This window comes from Toxotes jaculatrix, chromosome 15, assembly GCF_017976425.1.
Source record: "Toxotes jaculatrix isolate fToxJac2 chromosome 15, fToxJac2.pri, whole genome shotgun sequence".
Lineage (NCBI taxonomy): Eukaryota > Metazoa > Chordata > Actinopteri > Toxotidae > Toxotes > Toxotes jaculatrix.
This window is the reverse complement of record NC_054408.1, coordinates 18,771,401-18,782,591: the sequence shown is the minus strand read 5'-3', so window position 1 is coordinate 18,782,591 and position 11,191 is coordinate 18,771,401. Positions and strand designations below refer to the sequence as shown.

General features: G+C 40.4%; 2 protein-coding genes across 2 annotated transcripts; one reads left to right on the top strand and one right to left on the bottom strand.

Moving 5' to 3' along the window:
* Positions 1–1,086: 1,086 nt before the first annotated feature.
* LOC121194704 (carboxypeptidase O-like) lies at positions 1,087–4,268 on the bottom strand. The gene is made up of 11 exons (XM_041057693.1): positions 4,195–4,268; positions 3,848–3,911; positions 3,541–3,642; positions 3,313–3,423; positions 3,102–3,218; positions 2,805–2,898; positions 2,621–2,713; positions 2,191–2,300; positions 2,017–2,101; positions 1,415–1,495; positions 1,087–1,316 (listed from the first exon to the last, which is right to left on the bottom strand). Exons 1-11 carry the CDS (start codon positions 4,266–4,268, stop codon positions 1,087–1,089), a joined length of 1,161 nt encoding a protein of 386 aa, XP_040913627.1.
* An 824-nt stretch (positions 4,269–5,092) lies between these two features.
* LOC121194749 (melanoregulin-like) lies at positions 5,093–9,002 on the top strand. The gene is made up of 5 exons (XM_041057757.1): positions 5,093–5,180; positions 5,304–5,559; positions 8,247–8,337; positions 8,464–8,630; positions 8,838–9,002. Exons 1-5 carry the CDS (start codon positions 5,104–5,106, stop codon positions 8,907–8,909), a joined length of 663 nt encoding a protein of 220 aa, XP_040913691.1. The 5' UTR covers positions 5,093–5,103; the 3' UTR covers positions 8,910–9,002.
* The last annotated feature ends 2,189 nt before the right edge of the window (positions 9,003–11,191 follow it).

Below are 11,191 nucleotides of genomic sequence, written 5' to 3'. Positions count from 1 at the left end.
GAACAAACACCCTCCATTGTAGAAAAGAAGCAATATGAGAAATGTAGGAAGACTCTAAACCTTGAGTGGAAGAAGTTCAGGCTCTGACAATGACATGAAATGCCTCAACTGTCTGAGCAGTGGCTAATTTTCTCTGGTTCTGTGATTTGCAGTGTGATCCTTACAACACCAGAGGACTCACATTTTGGGGGAATCTGCAGGGAAAAAAATAGACATGTACTAATGTCACCTCATATTAGTATATGATATTCAAAAGTTTTGCCTATCCATTAAACACAGACTTTCATGGTCATTGGCTCATACATTTCTGTTTCATCCTGGTGAAATGCTTTACTTGTATACGTCCTATAGACAACTACAGTAAAGTAACTACAGGGAACTCTTTATTGCTCAAAATGTACATCATGGAAATTTGGCTTAAACTAACTAAACCAGTCACAGATAGACCTCCAAGCCCCTCCAACTTACAGTCTTCCTTAAGGTGTATAAACATCAAATCATCTGATGTGTGTGTTTTCCTGTCTTTTAAGATGGCTGATCCAACCTGGCGCTGGAAACGATGAGAATCAGATGTGATGATAAAAGGAGAACGTGCTCGTAGTTGAGGAGGTAATTACAGTTTATATAAACTTCATCAACCACGTGGCACAAATGTGTCTGGTGGACAGACGCTTCATGTTGGTGAGAAAGAGTGTGGTGTGTAAAATGAAGTGATGCTGCCCCCCGCTGTGCAAAGCAGGTACAACACCACCATCATCATGTCACTCTGATATTGGCTATTTTTTCTGTGTGTTCCCTCTTATTCAAATCAAAATGTTTTATGAATAGAGTCATAATATAGTTGTTTTAAAATAAAGGATGTTAGGCTTTGATCATCAAGTTTATTTGTTATATACATCATCATAAGCACTGATGATAATAAAATTTGGGCAAACAATCTCTGTCAGTAAGAGTATTTCCTTTTCTATACACTGTTGAAAGCTCTATCATCACCTTTGTCCTTCCTGAGAGAGGTTTGATCAGAAAGCTACAGTATCTCCTCCTACCCACAAATTGGTGGCCCATCCTTTTATCATTGAGGTTGTTTTACACTGAGACCCCTGCAGTGAGTAGCGCAGCCACAAGAGTGCTCCAAATTATCACAGCAACCCCAGAAACTGTGGTGAAGCCCAACACCGTGGTGACAGCAGCATTAGGGACAGTACCGTTGTTGAAAGTCTTGTCGTGGACATAGGTGATGATGGAGAGAGCTCCTGTGTACGCCTCCTCACAGGCCGGCTGTATCTGCTCTTCTGGTAGCAAGTGGCTGAACTCACCTGGAGGATCATTATATCAAAACATTATTTAATGGAAGTCAGTGCATTATGTTCGGCTAATGACTATACTGAGTACATCTCATTGACGTCTGTCTCACCTTTGTCTCTCAGCTCAAAGGTATAAGAGAATGGGATACCAATGAGACGAGCCCAGTCCCGACTTGAACCTGAGTTTGGATCTGAAGGTGCCAGACGGACAGAGAGAGATGCAGAGGAAGAAGAGGAGGTGCTGGGACTGAAGCAAAAACTGTGGCAATGTTTCAGTAAGAGACACCAACTAACATCCCTGTATAGAAAATGCACGTAAGTATTTTACATTTTGAACTGTCTGCTGTCTGAGGAGGAAGAACATATGAAAAGCAGAAGACACAAACCCACAACATCTAAGGCTGATGCTGCTGTATCCCACACGCTCAGTGATAGCAAAGGCAACATGCGTTTCAAACTGTTGCCTCACTGTTCATTCTTTTTCTTTAGGTTGCTCAAGAAACGATCGTTAGCGTGACTTATCAAAGTGAGTGCAGATCCAATGCAGTCTCACAGCAGTCCGTGAAACAGTCGCAAAATGTAATGTATTCATATGCGTACGTGGAGACAAATGAGTGGATGAGCAGATCAGACCATCTGCTTGTAACAGCTATTTAGGACAAGCAAGGACATGAAAGAAGAGCTCAGGTCAGTGTGTGTATGTGAGTCTTACAAAGGATTTGTGGAGATGTTCCGACAGTGTAGTTCATCCCATGTACCTTCTTCATCTCTGCTGCTGCCGCCTTGCCAACTGAAACCTGCACAGTTCACACATAATGCATGGATCTTTCACATGGAGGTCTACTGCTGTACTTAATAAAAAATTCACAGAAGCACATGCACTCACCAGTTCATTGTAGTTGGGTGCAGAGATCTCAGGGTGGCCATATGGCAGGAGAATAAGTTGCCCAGCAGAGTGGATAGTGAGGAAACATACGGTCCGGTTAACCATCCCACCTGGTTATAATCAGAACAAAGGCAGAAAAAAAAGAACCCTATGTGAACATAAATAAAAGCATAACTGCACCTAAGTAATGACATCGGTGATCAGTAAGGCCTTTATATTTCAGGATTTTTATATATTTATGTTTTCATGATTTGTGATTATCGGCTCAGAGACATAGGTACAGTAAGTTTGTGTACTTTTATTCAGACGGGTGACTTTGTGTACTTACCTTACCTACACATTTAATTTATGACACATTAAAAAAAAACTGTTATTCTCATATTTATTAAAACTGTTTTTAATGTAATTTCATTTATAGATAGGTAGTTACCGACAAAGTCCATCACAGCTTTAGCCTCTGGCTCTGACCCCGGTGATTTCCCACAGTAGGTGTTGGCACAGTTGTCAAATGACACCCCTACAGCTGAGGGAAGGAACAACAGAGAACATCAACACACTACACGTTACACATGAGTAACTGAGTTACTCACTTTGGAGGAAAGTATGTAACTCACTTCCCCAGTTGGCATTAAAGTTTCTGTTGAGGTCAACACCGTAACAGTTACTTCCTTGGGGAGGGACAGAACGAGACTTTCGCCACAGACGAGTCTACATGGAAGTAACACACAGACACAGAGGTCAGATAGTTTGTGAGTTTGTGCAAGGCTAATGAAGACACGCATCTCTGACACACTACATGTGATGCTTTCACTAAGTCAACACAAGATGGAGACAGGTCACTCAGTCATTAGTCAAGGTGTTCACAGTAGTGCTTACTGAACTGACAATAATAAATGTAAGAAGAAACTCACACTGTCATTGGCCCAGGTGAAAATGTATCCATCCACATTTATTACAGGGGTAACATAGATGTCAAGGTTCTGCAGCATCTGCTCCAGCTTCTTACTGGTTTTATATGAGTGCACAATCTGAACAAAGGAGGAATTTCAAATACTCACATGTCAGAGTGTACTTGCTTGAGTGCACGTGTATATAATTGAAACTATGTCTGAGTGTGCGCACCTGTTTAACAAACCACTGGCAGAAGGCAGGAGCGATCCACTCTCGAGCGTGGATGCCGCAGTCCATCCAAATCACCTTCTTCTCTCTGCCCTCTGAGCTTTTGAGTCCCAGCTGGAGACACACAACATGACATACGTGAGGTCAATGAGTGTCATTTTAGGAAACATCCCACTCTTTAAAAGTAATGCAGCAGGTAAAAAGGAAAGTGAAAAGAAATGTTTTGAATACCTTCAGACATGTGATATTTCTTCCTTCGTAGGTGTGCCCATAGACAATAGAGGAGATCAGCTCTGGGTTTTCTTGCTCTATATCTTCCATCCACCTGTATATCTGTATTGCAGTTTAATCACCGTGATCATTAATGCTGTTAATGGTATTTATGGTTCTCTCTGTAATCTTCAAAGTTAAAGTGAAAAATTAAAAAGAAGAACAAGGGGTATGAGACGACACAGATAGAAAAAATATGTATATATTTGTTTATAATAAAATATCCTGTAAAGAAAGTCCAGCTCAGAAGCATTAAAGAATCCCTTACCTCATCCATGGGGTGATATTTAGTGTAATCATAACTCCAATTTGATTCCAATCCCTCCACTAAACTGTCAGAGTAAAAATGAATGGAATTACTAATATGCTTTATTAGCTTTATCAAAGGCACCTAACCTCTAATATGTCAACACTTTCTTTATTTTAACTGAAATTAACAAAGATTTGAATTGACCTTGAAACACTTGCATGAAACAACTGCAAAAAAATGTAAAATGGAGATACACTATAGGTGTAGTGTTAATTTTGTTTCATAAAAACCTCAATACACGTGACTGGAAAACCATACAAGACAAAACAGAATGAATATTAAATAGTAAACCCAACACAACTCACCTGTGAGAAGTCTCTAAGCCACTGTTTATCAGCAGGAACAGGCCCAGTATCCAACATTTAGGTGTCATCTTCATTTGTTTGTTCTCACTTGGACTTTTCCTGTCAGTTAGATACTTTCCTCAGTCGTGATTCTGTTTCTTTACCTGTTGCGCCTGCTCCTGCTGCTCTGACACTGCTGTCACTTCCAGAGGCAGCAGTAAATTTTATTCAGACGGCTGACTTTGTTGCTGTGTTGACAAAAGGGCACTACCAGCTCTCTTTACAGTCCAGCACAGAGGTAAATACATGTCAGCTATGAGGGACTGTGAGAGAAATAATTATAAATCAGTTATATATTAACATTTATGAAGTGTCAGTAAAATTATATAACAAGTGATATCACAAGGTACAGTAGTAGGCCTTCTGCCTGCTTCTTTATGTGTGTTTATTTTACCCAAACACTCATTATGCTTCTCCCCCTGCAAACATGAACCCAAACACTGAACTAATTACAAACCCAAGTACAAACTGAGCAGTGAGTTTGTGTTTAACACCATTAGAGCTTGAAATGTATGCCTGTGGCACTGCATTCCACACTATCAGGAGCTGCTGAATAAATGTGCCATTCATCTCTCAGCCACCGTGTGTGTGCTGTTGTTGTTGTTGTTGTCCCCTGTTTGGACTCACGTGGATAATGTAATTGACAGCCACATTCAGGCCAGGGTAGGCACAGAGAAAGGGGGATGTGCATAGCAAGTTAGAACATTGCCTGGATTTGCACTGTTGGACGTTTGCACATGAGGACTTGTCAGGTTGGAAATATTCAGGTTTCCTGAGGATTCTGGAAGAAACCTGCCGGAGGTGTGACTGTTAGTGGTATTATATCAGGAAGGACAGATATCCCTTGTTGAGGACATTTTGAAAGGACCAATGGGTGCTAAATTTACCATCTGCTGCTGTCGCTACTATCTGAAACACAACAGAGAGGAGAAGAGTGCCATTTTGCGGTGAGACAAACACCTGACAGACACAGTGACAGACAAACCCAAAGTTCTGACTTTAATCTTAATTTGTTTTAATGTACTTGAACCTAACACAACAATCAAATCCTTTTCTGTCTTTCTCTACAGTATGCGCACTACCACAGCTTCCAGACAACCAGAGCTACTATCCAGTGAGTCCAGCGACACTGACACAGAAGAAGAGAGCCTTTTTGGGCCACAGCCTTCAAAATGGGGCCCATGGAACAGCAAGCAGAGCCAGAGGAGTACTGCTGATCCATGGGCCAGCACAAACAGACACTGTGACCCTCCCATCAGGCGAGGATCGGACAGAGAGTTACAGGCTTTTATCAACATGAGAGACCAGGCTGACAAGGCTACAGAGGTGAGACAAGCTGTGCTGTTGTGTGACTTTTCAAGTCCTTTCCAAACGACAAAAATCAGGCCTTTATGACATTTTTATCACTGAAAATCCCTAAAAATTAAACTTCTTCTCCTTAGTATGCAATACATTCCAGGGGACAGAATCAAATCTTGGTAGGACACAGGATACGCTCTGTAAAGTAATAAAATTTTCATGTAATTCACCACAGCTGAATATGGAAGCCCTGAAAGGCGAGAGGATATTTTTAAAAACAAAATCACCAGCCAAAGCCCCGACAAGAGGCAAGTGAAAAAAATTGTCATTATTCCTCCAGGTGTATGTTTCGGTAATACTCATTTTGGCCACAAGAGGCTGAAGTGCACCACCACCCTAAACGGGACTAAAGTCATTCATGTTTTCTTCCAGGTTATTTTTAATAATGCCTCTCTAGATGAATGTTGAATTCTGTTGAAAATAAGTGTGGTTTTATTGTTTGGGTGGAGTTTTACAGTTAGTATAGAATATAAGTCACCACTTGAATCTTAATACATACACAATTGAACACAATATAATGACAAGATGCTGAAAATGCAGAAAAAGCCCAAAATGTACACTTGAAAACCATTTTTTTTCAACTGTGTAAAAAAGTCACTGTTCCTTCTGATAATCATCCACTGACTGGGTCACAGTGAATCCATAAATTATTTTGTGCAAGGCTGACATTAACATATGGACAAATATTTACTGTATTTCTCTATGTGTACAGGCTTTTAGAAAATCCACACTTGTACTAGAACTGGGAGGCGCACTGTAATTGAGTAAAACAGCAATTCTCTCTTCCTTATCTGTCCCATCGCAGCTCTCTAATGTATTTATCTAGTAAGTGGAGAAGTCATACAGAGGTGGCTCTCAAAGAAGCCTTTGACTCACTTTCATGTTGACTCACATTAGTAAATTAACTTAACCTAGATTCTAAAATTACTTTATATCAGAACTATTACAGTGGTGGGAAGTGTCTCGGTTCTGCCAGAATCGTAAAGTGAGTCAGAGGTCTGCTTAAATATTTACTTCAAATTGATGTTTAAAGAGTTCCACAGATACACTATGTTGTTTGTGTGTATGTCAGATGCATCATTTAGAAAAGCTCCACATGATGTCTGACATGTCTTTTTCCAGGGCATCATGACAAACAGGATGTCAGGGTAGCTGTGCTTAAATTTCAAAATTGTTTACAGGTAGCCACCCAGGTCAGTGTAGTGAAGTTTTAGTCTGTTTTTTGTCACACAACCCCCCCCCCCCCCACACACACACCCACACACACACACATACACACATACACACAGTCAACAAAGAGGAGACTTATTTTATTTACTTACTCAATCACTGGCCTAATACTTCTCACACAGAAACGTACTGTAGGTTGCTCATTAGAGAATGACTTAGACAGCAACTGTGTGTGTGTGTGTCCAAAATAACCAGCTAAAATAGGTATGTATATGAATATACTTTTTGGAGGGGGTCAAATTTTAGGATCCATTTTTCTGAATAGGGAACATATTGGAACATCACTCAGAGACCTTTTCCTCCTTTATATCAGGATTAGTTCAGTGAAACTGGGGCATTTCAGTCTCTAAACAGAGAGTCTGAATTTGATGAGCATGTGACAGTCTTCACGTCGAGAATAGCTGGCTGCAGGACACAGTGGGCACATTGTGTGAATAAACGAATTCCTTGGGCCAAGAGCCCTGGCTGGACATTCGAAGTGGATATTCACTGAACCATTCCACCGTCATGTTGTGAGACTGTTTTTAATATTGGGCCAAACAAACTCAGAATGGATTTGCTACATTAAAAAGCAACTAAGCACTAGGGATAAAAAACTAGCCCAGTAAAGAAAGCAGGACATGCCAGTTTGTAAACTCTTGTGAAGTTGTACTCTTGTATCGTTTACAGTGACAGTTCAGAATGTCTTTCTTGTTCAGTAGGAAAATCTATTTCAAACATTACCCGTCTGCAGATGTTTTCACTTATTTTAGCTGATTAGACCGTTGCTCAGGTCAAGTTGGGCGACAAAACTAAAACAGGATCACAGAGATGTTAATGAAACATGGTCTGTACATGCCCACACAGTCCTCAGAAGAGGTCGAATCTGGCATGATAAGAAAAAATGCCTGTGTGGCAAGACTGTGGCTTGAAGGTCTTTGAACAACAGATGAAATCAGGTATATTTAACCAAATATTTAGTCTCACAACAGCTGAAATTGTTTAGTTGATGTCTGCTGGGTTTCTAGCCATGCTGGTGTTATGGCTCTAGGGGTGGTAATGTTGGTTGGTGGGTCCATACTTTGACTGAAATATCTCAACAGCTATTAGATGGATTGCTGTGAAATTTTGTAGAGATATTCATGCTACTCAGAGCATGAATCCCAGTGGGTTTGGTGATCCTTGGCTTTTTCTTTAGCGTCAACGTGAGAACACCACCATCAGCACAAAATTAGCATTTTCTTTGAAGCATCATTGTGCACAAGTGCTGTCTCAACTGCCAGCATGGCTGTAAACAGTGTTTTGTGCTGCATGTTGGCATGGTTATCAACAATTCACCCTCCACCCTTCCTTCCCCAAACAAGCCTTGTCACTCAGCTCTATGTCCACGACTTTCTACGTAAGTTTTGTACATGATATATTTATATTTGTGTGTTTACCTGTAGGAATGGGAGAAGCTGAATTATGACATACACACTTTGCGCTATGCAAGGCGAGAGGTCAGATCTCGATGGAAGAAAATCTTGTTGCAGCTAGGTGAGACGCTTAACTTCATGTCCGCTTCATTCACTTTACTATTCTCTGTTCAGCTCTATTGTCTGTGTCATATTTCCTTCTCAAATGCTTCTGTTCTTTTGACTCTCCATGTCTGTCTCTCTGCAGGGTATCAGTGTGAGGTGGATGCTTTGCTGTGTGTAAACAGACAGAGCCAGTTCAGTCGAGACCAGGAACATCGCAACAGAGCCAACGAACTGTTGAAACAGCTGCTGGACCACACCTCGCTGTTCCCTCCTGGGACAGCGCCCCAGAACAGATACCTCTATGTCATGGTACACACACACACACACACACAACCACAAAAACACACTGCCTTTTATCTCCTCTTTTACTCTTTTTTCTCTTCAATCTTGTCTTCTTCTTTATCTCCCCTCACCATTGCTGTTATGTCTGTATTCCTCCATCTGAATCTTCCAACCTTCCAACCTCACCTATTTCATTCTTTTCACATTCCTAATCTGCCTCTATCTTTCTCTCAGGACTGCCTGCTGTCCCTGGACAGTGCTGAGGACTTTGTCAGAATAGCCAAAGAAAAGTATCCCAAGAAATAACATGGACAGACAGTGACAGAAAGAAGAGGACATAACAGCTGAGAGGGAGGGTAAAGAAAAACGTTTCAAATGCTGAGAGATGCTGCACAAGTAAACTTATAATTCATTACACACATAACCTGCAAACATTTCTGTTACACTAATACACTGTTGAAGCAATACAGGTTGCAACTCTGTGTAGAATCAGACAATTAATAAACAGTGTTACAGGCGGAGAAACTGGTTAAAACATGTTTTTTATGTTTGTTTTAGTTGTTTTTTAATCAGATATTGTAGGTGCATGGACATCCAATTCAATAAAGATACAAAGATGTTTTTGCTGTCTATGTTAAATATGAGCTAATCCATTTAACACAATTATTATTAACTGATGACACTGATAATGACAAATTGTTTTGTGTGTGTGTGTGTGTGTGTGTGTGTGTGTGTGTGTGTGTGTGTGTGTGTGTGTGTGTGATATTGGGTTGTTTCTTGCTCACCTTGTCACTAATAAAGTATATTTGCTCAGTCCAGCAGCTGAGGTGCTCGGTCAGTTTCATTCATTCAATTTGATGTTGTATTGGAAGTTTTGTCCAAATGGTGGCAGCATACAGTTAAGTTTCAGTGGGTTAAACTGAAAAAAAAAAATAAATACTGAAGCTTCTATCTCACAGATGGCTGAAAGTTTTTCGCTCTATTAAACTCAAAGTTGTTTTATCCTGAGGAGGAAAACAAATATTCAGCAGCTGTTCCTCAAACAATAATGTGGAATGTTGAAGAATGAAGTTATTCAGTGACATTTAAGACAGACTGGAATGCAGCTGTATAGTAGCCGTGTGTACAATTGAAATTTTCAAAAAGAATAAAATCGAGTATGAGAATGAGGTGCACAATGTATGTAATGCATTCTCTCAATGGGAAATTAAACTTCCTTTTCTGCATTTTTTGGGCAGAGATTCAGAATTTGTGCAGGATGCAGATGGTAATGTCTCATCCTGGCTTTCACTCAAAACCACTTTTCGAATAATTTTAGGGCTGTACTGTATACACGCTGGGCAGCACACACCCAAATGGGCCACTGCACTATCTTCAGGTTCAAAGAGTGTGAGACAGTTATCATGCAGCTGATGACTGCGGTATGCCATACACACATTCATGCCTGTGTGCACACATGCACACGCAAAGAGAGAGTTTACTCTGACCCAGATATTGTTCTCACCGAGGCCCCTTCCCAAGTTAAGGAAACAGATGTGGACCTAAAAGAGGGGGAATGTTGGGGGAGGGGAGCAGCATGAGGAACGGGGCCAATAATCTGGCAGCACTGAAAGTCATTGTGCTGCTTGCACCTTTTTCTCATTATATCACTGTGTGTGTGTGTGTCTGTCTGTTAGATCGTGTAATGCTGACATCACTCTTCAGACTTTCACTGAAATATTATCCCAGAGAGAGTAAAGGAGACAATGATCAATATTCGTATATTATTATTATTGAACTTAAATGTGACATGAAAGAGGGAAGAAATAAAAGGGTGACTGTGTATGATGTTGGAGAACAAAAAGTAGAAAAAAAAAAAAGTCTGGACTGTCACATTCTGGAACAAAATTCTGGACCCCACAACTTTAAATGGCTGTTTGAGGGTTAAGACTTCTAAGGCTTTCAAGGTTCCGGTAAGAATTAGGTTAGGGTTAGAGTAAGGGATGGGGCTTGGTAATGTATTATATCAATGAGTGTCCTCACAAAGATAGAAGTAGAAAATGAGTGTGTGTGTGTAAGACAACATCTGCCAAACGCCTGTCAGTGGTCAAGGCGTACAACGCATTATGGTCACACGCACTCACAGAGACGATGGTCATTCAGACTGTGATTCCTGTTTATGGTCAAATATTTTCTGAGAGGCTCCACAGGGGTGTTGTCCACAGATGCACATGTAGTGTAACTGGTAAGCTGTGGTTTCTAGTCATAGCTTTGGGAATTCACGGTCTGGCCATCTTTATTCCTTCTTTCCATCTTTAGTTTTTATATGTTTTAGCTTGAACTACTGTGTTTTCATTAAATTTAAAGCAATTAAAGGAATCATTGAGCTAGATGAGAGGATCTCTCTCTCTTATACAATATCTGCTCATTAAATACAAAGCTACAGCTGGGAGAGGCTCAAAGACTGGAAAGAGACAGAAACAGCTCTGTCCAAACTAACAAAATCTGTCTACCAGCACATCTAAAGCTGATTGATTAACATGCTGTATTTTATTTGTTTATTCATTAAAGAAAGGTGTGGGTTGAGGATATCATATTAGATTCTGTTT